Source organism: Phyllopteryx taeniolatus, chromosome 1 (assembly GCF_024500385.1).
Source record: "Phyllopteryx taeniolatus isolate TA_2022b chromosome 1, UOR_Ptae_1.2, whole genome shotgun sequence".
NCBI classification, from domain to species: domain Eukaryota; kingdom Metazoa; phylum Chordata; class Actinopteri; order Syngnathiformes; family Syngnathidae; genus Phyllopteryx; species Phyllopteryx taeniolatus.
Window position 1 is genome coordinate 25,290,266 of NC_084502.1, and position 22,107 is coordinate 25,312,372.

Below are 22,107 nucleotides of genomic sequence, written 5' to 3' on the forward strand. Positions count from 1 at the left end.
CTATGGCACTAAGGTACATGACTAATGTAATCAACCAATGACTGACCATTAATGGTTTGTTACCCATAAGGTGTCAACTCGACGTGCTCTGGAAGAACTAATACCTGATAGTACCCAATTTTGACAATGTAAAAGCATTGCAAGTTGAGCCATACTGAGCTCAGTAGGTACCATGCAATGAAATGTGGCAAAGCAAGAAGGTGCACAATATTGTCTCTGCTAAGAATGCATTAGATCAACGAGAGGGCACAGTGGTGAATGTTGATGGTACTGTATGTTTGACTCACAGTTAAAGGTTCTGGGTTTGTGCTACTGTGGGTTGTCAGCCGGTACCAGATTCCAAAAATATCCAGGTTACGTTAAATGAAGACGAATTGAGAATGAATTTCCTCATTGGTGTGATTGCAATTTTTGTGTGGTTGTTTGTCTATACTGTATGTGTCCATTTTTTCAATAATGTATGTTCCTGATGGGCTATAACACTCAAAATTCTGGCATTACATTTCTCCATTGTTGCCACCCCTTTAGTCCACACTAATACCCAGCTTTTTAAATTGTTTTTTTTGTTTTGTTTTTTTAAATGAGGAATTAAAACCAAAACAGGAATGTAGTCCTTAATGTGCAAACAAAAACACGCAACACTGTCTGACAGGAACGATGGTGAAATGACATTGCTAACTTTTCATTCCCAGCAGCTCTGGCTGACTATATTAGCAAAATATTTGATCTGATCTACTCTTACATGACAAAAGAAAATAAATTTCATATTGTATGTATGTTTTGTATTACAAAAGAATAAAGGAACATTTTCACTCCCAATTATGCAGTGTCCCTGAACGCAGCTCGCGCATTCACGTAGCAGCGGCGTGCCTTCCCACAGTTATTTCATTGAAGAGCGAAATAGGAAATGCAGCACGTGTGCATTCTTTCCCGTGTCCTCATTCATACAGTAATTATCATACGAGGAGAGGTATGGAAGGTTTAACAAGTGCAGTTGCTCCCAATGTCTAGCAGCCACACACCACTGTTAAAACAAAGCAGTGTACCAATATCCCACAGGCCACAATCAATACCTTGATTAACTCTATGGAAGATACTGCTTTTTCTTCTATCTTTATAGCACTTCCAACATCCCCCTCCCCCCCCCCCCCCCAACCTCTACCATTGTGTCATCCACTGCTTCTTGCTTATCAGCAGTGGCGGCTGAGCCTCTCCTCTGGGGTGGTGAGAGGTTAAGTGCCTTGTTGAGCACAACCTCAACCTCAAACCTGATCTGAAGCCATTGACTCACTCTCTCTGCTAGGCTGTCGCCATGGGGGTCGCAGAACACTCATGCGCACTATTTTTCAATGCACTAACGTTTAAGTGGAATTTTCAGTTTTGTCCTCCTTTTCAAAATGTTTTTGTTTGTTTGTTTAAATTAGTCTGGGGATAAAGTGAAAGAATTTTCAGTACTATTTCACTTCTTCCTTTGAAGCTGTCAGAAAGAAGTCAGCTGAATAAATATAGAAATACAAAAACTAAAGCTGTAAACAACAGTATTTTGGGATGATATCAGATATCTAGACTTCACAAAGTGCATTTAAATCCCCCGACACAAATTAGAAAACACTCTGACGTACTGAAAAATAATGTGAGCAAATCTTAATTTGAATCCTTTGTATGGTTATTTGATCCGCCTGTCGATCTCCCGTTCCATTCTTCCCTCACTTGTGAACAAGACCCCAAGATACTTGAACTCCTCCACTTGGGGCAGGATCCCATCCCCGACCCGGAGAGGGCACTCCACCCTCATCCGTCTGAGGACCAAGGTCTCAGATTTGGAGGTGCTGATTTTCATCCCAGCCGCTTCACCCTCTGCTGCGAACCGCTCCAGTGAGAGTTGGAGATCACGGCTTGATGAAGCCAACAGAACCACCACCGGTGCAGCGTCTGCAGTGATGCGGACTTTGTATCGATCCGTTGTGGTAAATAAGGAGCTAAGCCGAAAGGCAAAGCTCTCCAATAACTCGTCGATCTACGTTCCTACCCTCACCTATGGTCATGAGCTGTGGGTCATGACCGAAAGAACAAGATCCCGAATACAAGCGGCCAAAATGAGTTTCCTCCGCTGGGTGTCCGGGCTCTCCCTTAGAGATAGGGTGAGAAGCTCGGTCATCCGGGAGGGGCTCAGAGTAGAGCCGCTGCTCCTCCGCATTGAGAGGAGCCAGATGAGATGGCTCGGGCATCTGTTTAGGATGCCTCCCGGACACCTCCCTGGTGAGGTGTTGCGGGCACGTCCCACCGGGAAGAGACCCCGGGGACGACCCAGAACACGCTGGAGAGACCACGTCTCTCGGCTTGCCTGTGAATGCCTCGGGATACCCTCTGAAGAGCGAGAGGAAGTGGCTGGGGAGAGGGAAGTCTGGGCTTCCCTGCTGAGGCTGCTGCCCCCGCGACCCGACCTCGGAGAAGCGGAAGACAATGGATGGATGGATCTATGGTTATTTCTTCATGGCTTTGCGCTCATTCCTCTTCCATCTTCTCCAAAAGCTTCTCTCGTAATTTAGCAAGGTTATTTGGAAAGGAAAATCTAATTTTTAACACCATGCTGCTTGCTTGATGACTTGACAGATTGGAAAGCTCACAGCAAGAATATTTTCCCAAAAGGTTTTCTTGATTATATTTGCTCTTGCTGAAACTGTTGGAAGCCTTGTATTTGATTCAATCCATTATTTCATCTGTTTTCCCACTCTCGCACTGAATACAATAGGTAAAAGAACAAAATTGTTAAAAAAAACAAAAGAAGACTCTAAATTGCCCGTAGGTGTGAATGTGAGGGGGAATGGTTGTTTGTTTGTGTGCCCTGCAATTGGCTGGCAACCAGTTCAGGGTGTACCCAGCCTCCTGCCCAATGATAGCTGGGATAGGCTTCAGCACTCCCGCAACCCTTGTGAGGAAGAAAATGGATGGATGGATAAATGAATGAGTAATTGAAAGTCATTTTTCTTTTTTTATTTTTTTTTTATTTTCACAAATTCCAAAACTTAAAAATGAAGTGCAGTTGTTAATTGTTATGATAAAATGTTACTTGGCCTCAGTTAGTGATGTGGTGTACCGGATTATGGGATTAGAAACACGCAAAACAAAAACTAAACTAAGAATATTTCATCCTGTAAGTGTCTTGGCTAGGTTTAAACTGAAATTGTAAACAATATCAATATTGAATATACATATTAAATTTATATGCCTGATGACACGAATCATCCTTGGAGCATCCATCCATTCATTTTCTATACCACTTCTCCTCATTACGGTCACAAGTGTGCTCGAGCCTATCCCAGCTGACTTTGGTCAAGAGGCGGGATATACCCTGGACTGGATGCCAGCCAATCGCAGGCTTTAAACAATTTTCTGTTACATTTTGTTGTTTTCTTATTCATGCAGCATATATTCACACCGGAGGTGGACTTTAATTGGCAGGCACTTGCTGTCAGAGATCAGGGTCTGCGTGCGGAAGAGGCAAGAGAAGAGTAAAGTGGTTGTCAATGGCAACAGTGCCAAAGTACATTTGCAAGTGTTGACCTGCATTGCCACTCCACAGCAGTCTGCCTATATGCGAACACAGATTGTCATACTGTCGATGAAGCTCAACTTCCCATGGCTGATGTCATGTTGTTGTTCTTGTTCAGGCCACAGACTAGTTTAGACTAAGTTGTTATGCACTCCATTTTACCTCATTGGCGTCAAGACTCAATTAATCAACAATCAATGCCAGATGATCAACAATATTGTCTATGATTAATCAATCTAATACTTTTGTTTGATAACTGTATGTCTTGGCAATCATGAATTAATTTGTGGTGCTTGTGCAAAATGATCGTCAGTGTAGTGGATATAATATATACTGTATACTGCAGAGGTGCTTGAATATGATTTGTCATTTGCTCTTTTTACCTAAAAAACATGTCTGGTTATAATCACTATTGATCTCTGTTAGAACACATAGTAGATGGCAATATACAAGAATGTATCAAACATATCAGTTAAGCTTTTAAATGCAGCATATACAGAAGTTTCATCTCCTGGCTATTTCAATTCTAGGAACGAACAAGGTATTAAAGATCTGTTCAAAGGCCTGTTAAATCTTGACTCCATTTCAGAGCCTGTCTCCTACCTGTCAAAAAGCTGGACACAAGGACATTTTAAAACTCCTGATTGAGTGATGACATAATTTACCTATGAGGGTGACCATGAAAAGGACATTTGCACTGTAGCAATAGTCTTCTCATAATCATTGCTTCATACTCAGCCTCCACACAAAATATAGTCATGATAGTGCATTTTCCTGATGTTCATTACAATACGAATTCAGATCGCAGACAGGCGGCAAATGTTAACCACCAGAAACTCCCCTCGTTCACACTCTTGGACCATTATTATTTGCTGTATATTTAGAGGGACCCTTAAATTGGGGTCTCGAGTCAGGTGGGTGTGATTAACGTATGAATTCGCTTGCTTTATCTCAAACCCGGCAGCTTGTGGTCCAGGGAAAGTCGGTGCAATTAAAGGCACGTGGCAAGCGTAAGAAAACGAAGGCAGTGCCAATCGGCAGATTGCAGACCGACTTGAAGAACACATGCAGCTCTGTGAAGGTCCCAGCAATAGTGCCTATTCAGTCCTTAATCACCTCCACTAGTCATTAGGGCCTTCTTTTGTTCCACCCGTTGCTTTTTCCTGCAGATAAAATTTGCCTGGCACAGTAGTGAGAAGTGCTTGGGGAACACCATTATAGAGAAAATGAAGGAGGAGAGAAGATGTCATGGCGATGGAGTCAGACGAGAGGATTTATGTGGACAGACAGACCATGAGCACTGTGGTAATTCATTTCACTCATTCCCTTTAGGAGGATCAAATGGGAGACATGTTATCTCAGAATCATATGAAGTTCAGCTCATTGCAGCCGTGACTACTTGATTTACCTTTAAATTAATGTTCTGACTTGAGTGTGGAGCAGTGTGAACTAGTGCAGTAACTTCAATATAATATACTTATTTTATTGAATCATTGTATATCTTAATAGAGCCTCAGAGTCCTCTTTCTGCTCTCAGTGCGGTATCATTGATCATTTATAGGGTGCTTTTTTCACCATAATGTGAAATTGGAACCAAAATAGTCATAAATCATTCATTCATTGTAGTGTTCAAGGGCCCACAAAATATTTACTGTATATTGTGACTTTCAAAGGGCTGCACATGTAGAGAAAGACAAATATATATTTTTACATCAAGTGATAATGCTTACTTTGTGTTTCGATTTAACATAATTAAAGTTTATTGAAACATCTCATCGAAAAGGCGACAATAAACACACATGCTAACTTTAGGATAGCCTGTTGTAGCGGACACGCCATGAAAAGATGACGCCCAGCACCCCAGTCTCCGGCGACCGCCGCTCTCCCCGCCAAGATAGACGACCATGGAGGGGCGAGATTCAACTTCGGATACAGACGCTAAGTGAATCACAAGCCCGGATCATCAAAAGCAAGACACAGACATTTGCTTTTGCACCCCGACGCTAAGAGAATTACCAACACCCGAAGCATCAAAGCGGAGACAAAAGATACCTAGTTTTGCACCAGAACGCTAAATTAATTAGCTTCCACCACCGGCCAGCTCACAGACCCTCACCAACAAAGGACGGAAGTGGGCACAACGCGTCCGCTCCGAAAGTCTTGCGAGCAGAGACACCCGGGCTCTGGCCGTCCTGCCTGTGAACTTTTTGGGCTGCTTTTTTTTTCTTTTTCTTCTTCCTTTCCACCAAATCCACCTGTTCCCCGTGCGAAGCTGAAGCTGTACATCAAGCAAAAAATGGGAAAGAATTCCACCTACAAAGCTTCAAGAATTAGTGTCCTCAGTTCCCAAACATTTATTGAATGTTGTTAAAAGAAAAGGTGATGTAACACAGTGGTAAACATGATCCTGTCCCAGCTTTTTTGGAACGTGTTGCAGCCAAATCATTGTATTCTGTTTTTATTTATGTTTAACACAACGTCCCAACTTCATTGGAATTGGGGTTGTATATCAGCATTGGCTGTCCCAAGATATTCCGTATGCCCGTTGAGTCACAAATTAATAACTGGTTTTGTGGGCTGTTACATTTTTCATGTAGTATGAACAGCTGCTCAAACCAACCACTTAAAGCAGGAAAGAGAGCAAGGCTGTTATTTGTTGCCTAATAAAGTCCATTATCGCAAGCGTGATGACTCATCTTGCAATCAGGGCAGCACCGCCCCTTGACCCGATGCTTTCCCCACCCCCAGACACATCGGCTTGTAACCAGCACACAGAATTCAACCACTAATGGCTTCCTAAAAGCTAGATAGTGGATACTAATGGTGGTATGACGAGGAAGAGAAGTAGCGCAAAGGGGAGTGGATGTTGTTGTCAAGAGTTGCAGCATGCTTTGTACTAGATAAATAAATACTGTACGCACTATTGCATGTCCTCACCATCATACAGCCAACAAGTCGGGATCCGAGTGAAAGCATCCTTCCGTACATAAAGCATTCATTGGTTACTTAATATGCAGTCTGCTCTTTTTTTATTCAAATGTCAAGTCCACATTGACAAAACCTACACTCAGAATGGTTTTGCACATTTTTATTTAGATGAACCACAAACGCTGACTGTTTTCACTGCAATTTTTTGGACACCTACAGGAGCGAGCCCTTGGAGCAATGCATTCGTTATGCTATCACTATATGCCTCTGGTGGTTACCCAAAACTCTATTAAAACCACTGAACCTCATCAGAAGCAAATAAAACCCAAAGTCATAAAAATGCTAATATTTGAATGAGTGTCCTGAGTTTAGGCTGTTTTCCATGATGTTGCATTCATAGTCTCCAGTAAATGCTGAATAAGCTTCTCAAGGGATGGCGTAGAATGTGGAGTGAAATGTGTATTGAGAGGAATGCTGTACTGTATAGGCAACTGATGTAGAGTGAGGCATGGTCTTAAATGTCCCACTACAATGTTTTCAAATTGATTGCTAATTCATCATGTCTTGAAGCAGTTGAGGAAAAATGGATTTTGAGCTTTCGGGTCACATTGGCTTGAGCTCTCATGAATAACTGTAAATTACTTTAACTTTGGTCCATTAAATCTTGCGTGTTGAATCAACAATGTCTGTTATTTGTTTTTGTTCCAGATACTTCTCCGCGCACGAGGCAGAAGGTGCCTTCCACTGACCTGTGCTACACGGGTGAAATCAGCAGTCTGATGGACTTCAACTCTCCTGATTCCTCCCTGGACAAAGGTGATTCCCTGTCCATTTCTGGCTGAAGATTCAATCGGATGTACAAATGAAGTGAAAAAGTTAGCAAGTCTCCACAAGTTGAGAACAAGCTTTGTTGTCAACATTCTTTAAGTAGACGTCCACTATAGTCATTATTTCCATTATTATTAGTTTGATTTTCTCAGAAGTATTCTAGAAGCTGTTAAAGCTGTAAAAATATTCCATTTGCACCACATGTAGTTGTATTGGTCAGGTGTCTTAAATATGTTGTCTGTAGGGTAGTTTACTGCTGAAATTCTTCTTAATAATTGGAGAAAGCCGTGGTAAATACTATACAAACTAGGGATGTCCCAATCCAATCACGTGATCGAAAATCGGGGTCGATCACATGATTTTTAGCTTATCGAGATCGGGCGAAAAAGACCGGTTTTATCTATTTTCTGACATTTTAAATGTCACTAAGGGACAAAATAATCAAAAGGTACAAAGATCTTGCCAAATGCAACAATAATATATTCGTTTTATATTAAACAATGCAACTTTTTAGGATAATATTTAGTACCATCATAATACAAGTCACTGAAATGTGCTTTAAACTGTTTAATGAAACCCCAGGTGTAGTTTACTGTAAAGCTAAGCACGCAACAAAAAGAATTACACACATTGTACATTTTAATAAAAGACATGCATGATCGTTTTAGAAATGGGCAGCTTAATGCTAACAGTTAATGGAAACCCAGTTGACGGGCACACTAAATCATGTTTTTTTTTCGTCAAATAACAAATATACACAAACTCCGTAGTAACATATACATACACGTAATATAACATTACTTCACATATTCTGCCTAATCTGTGAAAAGCAAGTGAAATTAATGTTTTATTGTGATGTTGTTCTTCTATTCTTTTTTATCTTACTGCAAACGTGTAGCTCCATGCATGCGTCGCACCACACTGCCCCACACAGCAAGAACAGCTAATAGTCATTTTCCCCCGACTGTCAGACATGAAATCAGACAATCTTCCTCTTTTAGGTCATGTAGGATCACCATAATTATTTGTATCTGCTAAATACTGAATATTTATTGTTTTTTTATTTGTTTTTTGTGTTTTTTATATAAATGTTTTCATTGATTATTTATTTATTTTATGTAACGGATCGGGACTCGGTATCGCCAGATACTTACAATCAAAGACTTGGATTCCGGTGCAAAAAAATGTGATCGGGACTTCGCTAATGCAATCTATAATCTTTAATTGGCACATCATTTGTCTGTTCTGTAGATGAAATACAGTCAGCAAAAATCTAACTGAGGCAACAGTCACATTATTTACATTGCTACTACAGTTTCAGAAGTTGTACAACAATCAAGAACTTGATATTTGCCAATCGTATGTTTGATAGATCATTCTATTTGTCGTGCTAACATTCTGTATGTCTCCTTTAGACCTCCGTCACGATGGTATTCAATTTCACTGTTATGCAGACGACATTCAAATCTGTATACCTCTTGCTCCCGATGACCACTCACAAATCACTCACCTTGAATCCTGTTTGCATGCCATCACAAACTGGATGTCACAAAACTTCCTCAAACTTAATCCAAACAAAACTGAGATGCTGGTTATTGGGCCAAAAATCAAACTCCCTTGTTATGCAGACCTCAATCTCACCCTCAATAACTACACTGTTAGACATTGCATAGGGATTGATTACAGTACTTACTGACAACAGTGTCAAATCAATGTTTCCATTCAATTGTGCTATTGATGAGTTACACAAGGTAAACAGGAGCTCTATTGACTTGCAGAAGAAGCCGCCCAGGTAATGCTCATTTAAGCTTCACTTAACATACAACAGAACTGACCGTGATGTCACTCTAATGCACAAGACCCACAGTTCGGATTTGATGAAAAAAAGTACAAAATAATGTACATATAATGCGAGAGTTAAATAAGACGCATTCAACAAACTACGGTTACATAAAGACACATGAGCAATGTTATGTTAATCCTTATCATTCATGAATATTAAGGATTAATGTCTTTATCACGGCAACAGTTCAACATTTTATGGGACAATGCATGCTGGGAGCACATGGCTTCACAATTTTGCTCCATGCAAAATACAGTAACTCTCTGTGTGACGTCAACCAAAATCCCATGATGCAGTGGAAACTGCAGTTAATTACTCTAAAAATCACTTTAAAGTATTTTACTGTAAGGTATGTGGTAAATAACTATAGAATTTACAGGAATGGCTAACAGTGTACACAATTACACCAAGTGCTACAGTTAAAAACCAAGACATTTCCAAAACGGCCTACTTGCACCTACGTGACATTGCCAAGGTTCGCTCAATGATAACAACCCCAGATGCCGAAACACTAATTCATGCATCAGTTTCTTCTAGACTTGACTACTGCAATGCCCTCCTTTCCGACCTACCTCTATGCACCACAGAAAAACTACAACTTGTACAAAATATCAGAATACTCACTCGCACCAAAAAAAAAAAAAAAAAAAAAAGATCACATCATCCCTGTCCTTAAGTCCCTTCATTGGCTACCTATTCAGGTCAGATCAGACTTCAAGTTCCTACTGTTAGCCTACAAAAGCCTTCCTGGCCAAGTGCCCTCCTATCTCTCAGACCTAATTACCCCTTACTATCCTCGCCGTCCCCTTCGCTCGCAAGACGCTAGCTACCTCACTCTCCCATGTATTCATAAAAAAAACCCATTGGGAAGCAGGGCATTGTCTTATCGTGCTCCTTTTCTCTGGAATCAACTTCCGCCTGGTGTTAGAAATGCACCTTCAATACAGCTGTTTAAAACTACACTCAAAACACATCTCTTCACAAAACATTTTGACTTCGAATGAGGGCCTCGGTAACTAGGCCCACCTCATTATCGCGGCTTCAGGCTTAATTTTCACCCAATATCTATTTCTTTCCTATTTTCTTTCCTGTGATGCTCCCATATTATATTCATAAACTGCCCTGTGTGTTCATGCGTACTGTTGTCGATGTATCTGTGTGTACTTTTTTCACGTTAAGTGCATTGGGACGCCTCTGTGTGATTTTGCACTATAAAAAATTATCTTGAAGCTTCAACGAGTCTGTAACTGTTGTCAGTATAGTAGCATCATACAGTAATATCTTCAGCAATGTACATATATCGGCTTTTTGTCAGGAGAGGAGATGTTTGTTTTGTTCTTCTGAGGTCAGTTGGTATTCATTCGAGGTACGCATAAAAGACATACACCTAATTAGTGATATTAATATGTATATCCCAGATCCTGTACAGTACCTCTGTGATTTTTAAGAAACAAATGAAGAACAACCTATTAGATACAGAAGGTGTGACCGGCAAGGTGTCAATCATTTTCTGTGCACTCCCAAGCACACTTGTAGCTGTTGGGTTGGTCATCGAGTATCGAGAATCGATGGGAACCAGGACTAACATTCGGTTCTTCCGAAATAGTACATATTTTAAAATTTAGGTTCCTAGTTTCGATGCCTACAGTCCACAGACCCGCCGACCCAAAGAAGAATGCACCAAAAATCAACAAAGAAGAAATGGTGAAAACCAACAGAGAAGTGTGTGTGCCCAATCGCGGCGGCCGCAATCAAAAGTGTGTCTTAACTTTAAAATAAATGACCAGTCACCTCGGTGCAACACTTGCAATAAGATTATATTGTGCAAAGGAGGTTTCACGATGTGTAGAATTAAAGGGGTGACATCTTTGACATGCTCCCTCCAGCTCCGAGCCTCACCCTACAGAGCGCTGAACTTCAATGAAGTCTTAATCGGGTGACTAAAACTGTAAAATACGTATAATCCCAAAATTGATACAGGTAGCAAGTTAAACGGTGACGAAAACAGTGGGTCAACGTAAATGCAAATAACCAGCTAACATTAGAGTATGTCTTGTCTATACCCAGGGAGCGCAGGAGACATTCTGTCTACAACGCTCACACATCATTCACATTCATTCACTCATCCATTTGCCATACCGCTTAGCTTCACTCGGGTTGCGGGCGTGCTGCCGCCTATCTCAGCTGACTCTGGGCGAGAAGCAGGGTACACCCTTAACTGGTCGCCGGCCAATTGCAGGGCACATTTCGACAAACAACCATTCACACCTATGGGCAGTTTAGAGGCTTTAATTAACCTACCACGCATGTTTTTGGAATGTGGGAGGAAACCGGAGTACGCGGAGAAAACCCACGCATGCACGGGGAGAAGATGCAAACTCCACACAGGCGAGGCCAGATTTGAACTCTGGTCCTCAGAGCTCTAAGGCAGACATGCTAACCAGTAGTCTGCCGTGCTGCCCTACGCTCACACTTATTGAGTGCAAAGCAGATATGATAATCAAATAAAAACAAGAACTGTTTTGGAGTTTATAATGTAGCTGCTGCTAATCAGGACTCGGTTACTAAGTTGTTCTACATTAGTCTGATATCACTATACCAGTGATTCTCAACCAGTGTGCCGGGGCACATTAGTGCGCCGTGAGCGCTCTTCAGGTGTGCCGTGGGAAATTATAACATTTTACATAATTGCTTTGTTCATCTATTTATGCCAGTGAGGCATAGTGACAAATAAATGCTATTCTATTAGATGGCATGAAGTACATATAGTAATTAATGTATCCCCTTTTTTTGACATTTTTGTTTGTTGGTGTGCCGCGATTTTCAATGGTAAAACATGTGCCTTAGCTCCATAAAGTATACACCAGAAGAAAGAAATTCATAGTTCATGAAAAGCCAAAAAATTAATAGAATTAAAATTTGTAGAGGTTAAGATAATTTAATCCACAAATACAAATGGTAGGGTTGGGCATCAAGAACCGATTGGAACCGGGACTAACGTTCTGGTTCCAATACATTTTTACACTACATTTTTTAATGCTTCTCAAGATTCAAATTAACCTTGCTGGTTGCATTCCTTAACGAAGAGCACTGACGTCCGTATTATTGGGAAGCTTTTATTTTGAAGGTGGCTTTCGCTGTGAGTTGGCGACTTATTACCGTAATGCCTAGTATGAACAAAATTAGGGGCGGCTGGCTTCATTGCTACTTTACGAGTGGAGGCTGGCTTGACCGGCGCTGTATACTTACTGGGGGCGTGCCTTTAGCGTCCTCCTTCACGCGCACCCTTCCCCCTTTACGTCCGTATGCTGTCCTCAGCCACGTCCGCTTTTCCTCTGTATAAGCAACGTGTCGGTCAAGCACAGCGCTCATCACACAACAACATTTATAGATTTTGGAACTCGCGCGCCGCATTATAAGGTGAAAATTTATGACTTTTAAGTGCGCCTTATGGTCGTGAAAATACGGTAAGCTTGCAAGCCTAAGAGGACCATCCCAACTTTAAAATATGGGTGTGGTAGGCTGGCAGCATCATGTTGTGTGGTTGTTTTGTTAAAGGAGAGACTAGTGCACTTCCCCCCCAAAAAATGGCAGCATGATGATGAAAAATTTCCTGGAAATACCAGGAAGTTAAAGCTTGGGCGCAAATGGGTCTTCGAAATGGACAATGACCTGAAGCATACTGCCAAACTGGTAACAGAGTTGCTGAAGGATAAAAGAGTCAATGTTTTGGAGTGGCCATAGCAAAGCCCTAATCTCAATCCTATTGAAAATTTGTGGGCAGACCTGAAAAGGCATGTATGTGCGAGCAAGGTGGCCTACAAACTTACAGTTACATCAATTCTGTCAGGAGGAATGGGCCAAAATTCGTGCAAACTATTGCGTGAAGCTTGTGGAAGGATACCCAAGTCATGGAGTTTAAAAGCAATGGTACCAAATATGAAATGTGTGCAAAATTCTGACTTTGAAGAAAGTAATGAAAATTTGTCTAAAAAAATCCTCTCATTATTCTGGCATTTAGAAACTAGAAATAATTTTGGTAATCCTAATTGAACTGAAACAGGAAAACGTTTTCACTAATTTCTAATTAATTTTGACTAATTTCATGTCAGACAGTGACAACAAAAAGCATGTCTTTCTATATGGGGTATGTAAACGTGGTTTCAACTGTATGCTGTTAACATACTGTACATACTGTGCATTTTTGTCTACATACAATTGAAGGTGAAAACAAACTCCTCTGTTGAAATACATAATAAAAGAAGGGAGAATGTACCTGGATTTTCCGAAACACCTACCCCCACAGAAGCCCCCTGAGCCACAGAGCGTGCACATCTAATTGCCACCATTAACAATATCCAAGCATCGTAAGTAATGGCTTCTCCAATATATTCATACACTATAGCTTGGTTAGGCATTCTACCTTATATGCCTCTTACCTTGTAATTATGACCCAATGCACTGGCAAGGAAAAACTCTGTATTGTTATTGATGTTTATGTTCATTTTGCAGTGGCTCATCTTCGCTTGTGTGCCTCTTCAATTTCATCCTCTCAGTGGGTTTTAGGGGCTGAAAAAAATGAAATGTAATTGTCGTAAAACCCTCATCTATTGAAGCTTCTGTTGGACATATGGGGTTTTTAATTTATTGCACTGAATGAGAAGAGAAGCCTTGACCTGAAAGGTGGAAGACAAGAGTAGAAAATTCAACATTTTGGAACAGGAAGGGGAAATGTGGCAAAGCAAGCAAGCATGTTCTTTTTTTAGATCAACAATGTACTGTACGATTGTACATGTTTACTTTCATGTCAAAACAAAAGACCTCAAGTTGACATTTTAATGCTGACCATCCCTGCCCATATATGTGCTTTGCCGGAGGTAACATAGTGAAGAGGTGCAGGGTGAGACAGAAGTCGTGGGAAAGGAAAGGACATCCCCAAGACTTGAACGTATCAAATCCCAACCGTTATCCACCAGAGATCCCATCTGGCGAAAGGTGTGAAAGTTATGAAAGCAGAAAGAGTGAGGAGTGTGCTGACATACACAAGTTTCTTGTCTCCAGTCATGCGGAGACTCAAAAACTGTGATACCACAGAGAAACTAGCAGAGTGACACATTTTCCCGAAAAAATGTGATGAGCATTTTTGAAAATATATAGCTGTACATAATGTTATTGGTGCAGGGAATTTTGCAGTCCAGGAAAACACTTACTAAGTTTAGGACCTAAGTAACTTCATATTACACTACAGCACTTGTCACAAAACAGTAGAAACACTCATCATGGGTTATTAGACGTACCAGAGTCATAGGACAGTAATAACAGGGCATTAGAAACACAATTCTTCAGAGAGCAGAAATTGTACATCGGTAAGTAGAAACTCATAGAACTGTAGAACCTATACCGTACATAGGGCAGCAGTAACACGAGTAAAAACCAGTCATGCTTTAACATTACATCTTTGTAATGATATTTATATCTCATGGTTCTGTTTTATCATGGTACTAACCTCATGGTGCGATAATTATTGCGATATTGTGGGAAAGCTTATGGTATTGCAGGATGGTTCATGGTACAGGTGCACCTCTCTTTTTCTTGCTGGCTGAGTCCTTCTCGATGGGCTTTTGTGTGCGCTTTCCCCACCAGATTTTCTTCAGATCATATTTTACCCTGCACTTTTATCCCCGTACATCCCATGTTTACATTTGTATACCTCCAAAGCACCATTATTGTTGCAAGCTATGCATACAATAACAAAACTGTCCATTGTGAAATTGTCTGTTCACTAATTTGACATTATTTTTTGTCATATTTTTTGTTCAGAACGTTAGAAATTGGATCCTGCAAACTAACAGTTATTCCTTTGCTTAAGTCCAAAAATTCAAGTCAAGGCAGAACCACAGGAACACTCTTAAAGGAAACGCAGGTATAGAAACACCCAAGTAGCGATAAATAAAATAATCATGGCAATCCTTATTAATTTCCTTTCTTCCACTCAGTGATATTGTAAGATGATTTATTTTTCTGAGCAGCCTCTGTAATACAAACCACAAGTCCACTAAAGTTGGAACGTTGTGTAAAACGTAAATAAAAAGAGAATACAATGATTTTCAAATCCTTTTCAACCTATTGTATATTCAATTGAATAAACTACAAAGACAAGATATTTCATGTTAAAAATGATAAACTTGATTATTTGTATTTTTTTTTTGCAAATAAGCAGTCATTTTGAATTTGATGTCAGCTGCCTGCAACAGATTCCAAAAACGCAGAGACAGGGGCATATTTAGTAACCCTCCTTGTGATGTCCTTCTACCCACAACCTTCGGATTAAGATAACACTCAGTTCACTACTATAAAGTGTTACAATATGCTTAGGTTTGGTGGAGCATTTTGTCAATGGGCTGGCTGCCACGGGCCAGGATGCAGGCTGCGTGAAGCGAAGGTCCACCAACAGCCGATCCTGGCCCGACGGCGTGCTCCGAGACCACGGGTCTGTGCATGGTGGGACTGAGGCCAGTACGTGGGGTGCCTCTCTCCCTACAAAGTGACGCTCAAACAGGCATAGCGGCTACGGCGTAGCCTCGGGAGGGCCTCGGGGTCACGAAATGTCAATGATCAGCATCCTGCTATTCACATTAGTTCGCTCTGTGTGTGTGTGTGTTTTTTTTTATATAGGGTGATTAATGTATGCCCCATATGTAACCAAGTTGCAGCCGGCAATGCAGGCATTTTGTCTGCATTACTTCAGAATTTAAACGTAGCATTTCGGTTATATGTACAATGTATCCAAAATGTTAATTGAACGGAGTGAATGCAGCGCGTTTCTACCCACCTCTGCTCTACAGTACCTGTGTTACAACATGACCACCATCAGGTTAAGAGGGGGCAGCACAGTATTTGTAATGTGTGTGGCTTATGTGTGGAAAATTTTCTTCAGTGTCATGGGTACCGGTGCACTCAATCAGCCAAATTTTATGGTACATGCAGTACAGTGGTATAAGAGTGTAGTTTGCTGCTGTTTCCACTGGTGTTTCAGTTCATTTTTAGTGTGCAGAACACAGTTAAGTTTTATTTGATCACCTGTTTAAATTAATTACCGATTACTTGACCTCAACATGGCCCAAAAATGGTATATTTTCGATTAATTGATCAACAAAAATAATTGTGCATTCATCCCTTGCACACTGACTGTTCTCACACTAGTATGGTGGACTTTCTGCGTGCAAATAATGGACTCATAAAGAAGAACTGGAAAATGGAATGAGTTGACACAATCCAAAACAGAACTGTGACATTATTAAATTATATATTATATATTCTCATCAAAGAAAGTGAGTTTTATTTGTTTAAGACATCTTGTACTCTTAATACAGGCACTATTAGCATATTGTTTGCATAGACCGTGAGAGACGGGCATATTTACCACTCTGTGATCAACTTTTCTTTTAACAACTCCCAATAAGTGTTTGGGAACTGAAGACACTAATTGTTGAAGCTTTGTAGGTGGAAATATTTCCCAATTTTGCTTGATGTACAACTTCAGTTGCTCAATAGTACAGGGTCTCCGTTGTCATATCCCACATTTTCAATGGGAGACAGGGCTGGACGCTGGCAGGCCAGTCTAAACTCTTTTATTACGAAGCCAAGCTGTTGTAACACATGCAAAATGTGGCTTGGCATTGTCTTGCTGAAATAAGCAGTGACGTCCCTGAAAAAGACATTGCTTGGATGGCAGCATATGTTGCTCCAGAACCTGTATGTTCCTTTCAGCATTAATGGTGCCTTTACATATGTGCAAGTTTATCATGCCATGGGCATTTCATTTTGGGGACTATAATAATACTGGCAAAGTGATACGTTGTGATGAAACAAAGTATAATGGGGAGTTGGGATCGTTATGGTTGTTTGCTGTGGATTTATTAACCCTCCTTCTGATGTCCTTCTACCCACAACCTTCGGATTAAGATAACACTCAGTTCACTACTATAAAGTGTTACAATATGCTTAGGTTTGGTGGAGCATTTTGTCAATGGGCTGGCTGCCACGGGCCAGGATGCAGGCTGCGTGAAGCGAAGGTCCACCAGCAGCCGATCCTGGCCCGACGGCGTGCTCCGAGACCACGGGTCTGTGCTTGGTGGGACTGAGGCCAGTACGTGGGGTGCCTCTCTCCCTACAAAGTGACGCTCAAACAGGCATAGCGGCTACGGCGTAGCCTCGGGAGGGCCTCGGGGTCACGAAATGCAATCGAAATGTCAATGATCAGCATCCTGCTATTCACATTAGTTCGCTCTGTGTGTGTGTGTGTTTTTTTTTTTTTTTTTTTTTTTTTTTTTTTTTTTAATATAGGGCGATTAATGTATGCCCCATATGTAACCAAGTTGCAGCCGGCAATGCAGGCATTTTGTCTGCATTACTTCAGAATTTAAACGTAGCATTTCGGTCACGTAGGCCAGTCAGCCAATCATCAGTGTATTTCTTGTCATGTGGTCACTTGTGATGGTTTACATGCGTTATGTGGCTAATCGGGGTGTGTGTATATACTCTAACAAGGAAGTGGATAGAGCACTGTAGCAGCCCAGTGTTGTACCAATGAACGAAAGTTCATGAACTAGTTCATATTTTGGGCGAATCTGAACGGAACTTGGTTCATTTCTGCCTGATGAACGTGTTTGAGAACGCGCTCATTCTGGCGTCTGTGAACAGTTTTCGAACGAAAGTTCATTTTCATTCAAGAGTACCAGGTTTTGTTAGGGACTTCCAGGACAAAACCCACTCTATACGAGCCCTCATACTGTATGTCGGGGGATAAACGGCGTATTTGGCAACCCATTCAGTGTGGCCGCGGCCGCCATTCATGTTTACATGTCAGCTGCATGAGTGTGTGAGTTGCGTTCAGGGACAATGTGTAAATGGGAGTGAATGTGTTCTTTGGTACATAATTGTAAAAATTGATAACTAAGAATATTCTTATCTATTATTATGTATCAGAATGGTTTAAATAAAACACTGTACAATCACACTGTCATATGGAATTAGTTTTGTTTTTTTATTGTAAGAATATTCATTCATTCATTTTCCAGACCGCTTAGCCTCACCAGGGTCGCGGGCGTGCTGGAGCCTATCCCAGCTGACTCTGGGCGAGAGATGGGTTAACCCTGAAGTGGTCGCCAGCCAATCGCACGCCACATATAAACAAACAACCATTCGCACTCACATTCACACCTACAGGCAATAATTGATAGATGTGAAGCAAATTAGCAATGTCATTGCATGTCATCAATTCACTGATCGCATTGTGGTGCATTCGCCTGACTTTGGTGCAGGCAGCGTGAGTTCGGTTCCCACTCAGTGATGGTGTGAGTGAGAGTGCGAGTGGTTTTCCTTGTCCATATGTGCCCTGCGACTGACTGGCGACCAGTTCAGGGTGTACTGTGGTCCGCCTTTCGCCAGAAGTAAGCTGGGATATGCTACAGCACCCTGCGACCTTGAGCAGGATAAGTGGTATTGAGAATGGATGGATGGATTACATGTTATCAAATCACAAAAATGTACTTGTCACCAACCTGTCATGGAACCACAGATTCACCTTCAACTCTTATTGTATCCCATGTAGAGTAAAATTCGGACTACAAACCGTGACTTTTACCCCAGCTTCAACCACCTGTGCTTTAACAAGCAATTTATTTGCACATTTTTAAGATCCCCATAGCATCAAGTTCTCATCTCTTTGTAACTTTTCTTTTACTCACCAAAATCGTGTTTACTTTTCATTAAAAAAAAATTTGTGACCTCCAAGATGAAGTGTTCACTGTTCACATTTTAAATAAAATCCACATGCACTGAAGCATTGGGATCAGTATTCAGATCTGCTCTGCTCAAGCGTACAGTACATGCTCATCATGCCCAAAACTTGATATATTATTTTCATGCATTTTTTTGGCACAAGTAGTGCTTTCACTTCTGTTTTCTCTGTGCTGTTTCCACCATTTTATTTCCAAGGTTGGTTGTTTTTGTATTCTCTCATATTTGTACAATTGGATGTATTCTGGCCTCCCCTGAACGTGCAGTGTTTAGTTCGGCAGATCCAAAATCTCTACATATAAGAGTCCAAGTATTCTTGCTTTAAGCTATATATTTATCATAAATGTTCATTCAAAGTACTTTCAATACAGCGTCACTGCCAGGAACTCCTGCTAGCTAATGATGATATTCACTGGAAACAACATATACAGGCTAATGGAAATCATCGCTATTGTGGTCATTTTAAAGCATCAGATAACTGATATTTTAGCATAAACGCGGTAATAAATGATACAAATGAAACATCCAGCAATACTTGTGGGCATGTATTGTTTCTGCTCAGTGGAAACAATTACAACTGCTGGTGTTTAGCATTAGATGTTTAGTTTGTTGACTGTCTTCTACTTGACATCATCCACTCTGCAGCAGAGGTGGGTAAAGTAGCAAAATATACTACTTTCAAGTAAAATGACTCAAGTAAAAAGTAGTCCTCCAAATAATTGCTTGAGTAAGAGTAGGAAACTACTCAGTGAAAAAACTGCTCTAGTAACTTGTAATTTCAGATTTTTTAAAAATCAGAGCATGAATGTCAAATAAAAATAACTAAATAAAATCTCCATCCAGCTATCCATCTTCTTTACCACTTATCCTCACCAGGGTCGCGGGCTGCTGGAGCCTATCCCAGCTATCTTCGGGCGGGGTACACCCTCAACCGGTCGCCAGCCAATCGCAGGGCACATAGGAACAAACAACCATTCGCACTCACATTCACACCTACGGGCAATTTAGAGTCGTCAATCAACCTACCACGCATGTTTTTGGGATGTGGGAGGAAACCGGAGTGCCCGGAGAAAACCCACCCAGGCACGGGGAGAACATGCAAACTCCACACAGGCGGGTCCACACCCCGGTCCTCAGAACTGTGAGTCAGATGTGCTAACGAGTCGCCCACCGTGCCGGCACCTCTCATTTACATATAATAATATATAATATAATATAATATCACTTTGATTGGCCCGCGAAGCCCAATAAGACTTTGTGTGCGGACATGTGACTTTCCTGTGTCGTTTAATTGGTGAACTTGAGTCAAACATCACTGTGGTAATCACAGTGGATTGGAGCAACGGTGCCCGATGCAGAAGTCGAAAACAAAAGTCTAAACATAAATGACTCACGCAATTATTGATAAATGAAAGTAGCGAACGGCATATAGATTATTGTAGCATAGTTAAAGTACAAATTCTTGTTAACATAAATACTCAAGTGAAAATAAAAAATATTCTTCACTAAAACTACTCTGAGAAGTACAATTTATCCAAAATGTTAATTGAACGGAGTGAATGCAGCGTGTTCCTACCCACCTCTGCTCTACAGTACCTGTGTTACAACATGACCACCATCAGGTTAAGAGGGGGCAGCACAGTATTTGTAATGTGTGTGGCTTATGTGTGGAAAATTTTCTTCAGTGTCATGGGTACCGGTGCACTCAATCAGCCAAATTTTATGGTACATGCAGTACAGTGGTATAAGAGTGTAGTTTGCTGCTGTTTCCACTGGTGTTTCAGTTCATTTTTAGTGTGCAGAACACAGTTAAGTTTTATTTGATCACCTGTTTAAATTAATAACCGATTACTTGACCTCAACATGGCACAAAAATGGTATATTTTCAATGAATTGATTAACAACAATAATTGTGCATTCATCCCTTGCACACTGACTGTTCTCACACTAGTATGGTGGACTTTCTGCGTGCAAATAATGGACTCATAAAGAAGAACTGGAAAATGGAATGAGTCGACACAATCCAAAACAGAACTGTGACATTATTAGATTATATATTATTATATATTCTCATCAAAGAAAGAGTTTTATTTGTTTAGGACATCTTGGCAGGCACTATTAGCATATTGTTTGCGTAGACCGTGAGGCAAGTCAACAGCTGTCAGCTGTGTTGCTGTGCAGCTTGCCGCAGTAAGTATGCATTCGCACTCACCTGTCTGCAAACCAACACCTTGACTTGGCTCCACCCGTATGGGTGTACATGTTTGTCTGTGAATGTATGTTTGAGTAGTGTGGGGAAAATAGTGACAGCCCTACTGAGCTTAGTCTACTGTTTGAGTGGAAGGGGAGGGGCCGGTGCACTGTATCACAGAAGCGGTGGGAGTCACCTTAAACAGGTACACTCTAAGAGGGAACAACGTAGCAGCAGCACCTGGATACTGGATATTTCTTGCAGTCAGTGCAAATATAACCCCTTAAAGAAATTTAAAAAAAGGATTTTATGGATTGTCAAAGGCCTCGATAGACTACTGACAGATCCTGGAATCCTTTGGAGAACTCCCCTCTCAGAAGGGGATGAAGTCAGACGGGGAGCAGGCGCAGTGCGGTGAGTGGAAATGATTGGTGCAGCTGCCACATTAGACTGGATGAAGTGATGTTTTCAGTCCTCTTTCAACGGTTTGAAATGGAAAGGCAGCAATGGGTCATTATTTTTCAGAAGGGAGGTTCCTCTGTTTTTAAGCATGTCACTCATGACTTTATCTGATGGTGAGTCTCCCTTTCAGTTACCTGTTTAATGGTCAGGCCGTTAGGAGACTTTAACCCGCTCTCACCACACCGGAGTTCTTTCAGTCTGAAATCACTGTTGATATGGAGTTCCGACCTTTAACCTACAAATTCAAATGACTGAATAGCACAGACGGTCACAGTACTGTGTGTTTGCTTTAAACACACTACTAGCTGTTTGTCCTGATTGTATATGTATATTCAAACTATTGGTTGCGGTTTTTATTCTTATTCAGAATAATGATTTTGATTGAGATTGGTTTCTCAACTTTTTTGTTCATTTGTCTGGTCATTTGCCCATGTGTCAGTCTTAGACATAAAATGTATCCACATCATTATATAGACAAGCACAGCAACCCTGCTTGTCACA

General features: G+C 41.0%; 1 protein-coding gene across 2 annotated transcripts in view; it reads left to right on the forward strand.

Moving 5' to 3' along the window:
* LOC133482778 (kazrin-like) overlaps window positions 1-22,107 on the forward strand; it is a 174,684-nt gene that overhangs the window by 114,198 nt on the left and 38,379 nt on the right. For both annotated transcript variants that reach the window (XM_061783301.1, XM_061783309.1), the window contains exon 4: window positions 7,190-7,297. In XM_061783301.1, coding sequence (XP_061639285.1) covers window positions 7,190-7,297 — 108 coding nt within the window. The remainder of the gene's footprint in view (window positions 1-7,189; window positions 7,298-22,107) is intronic.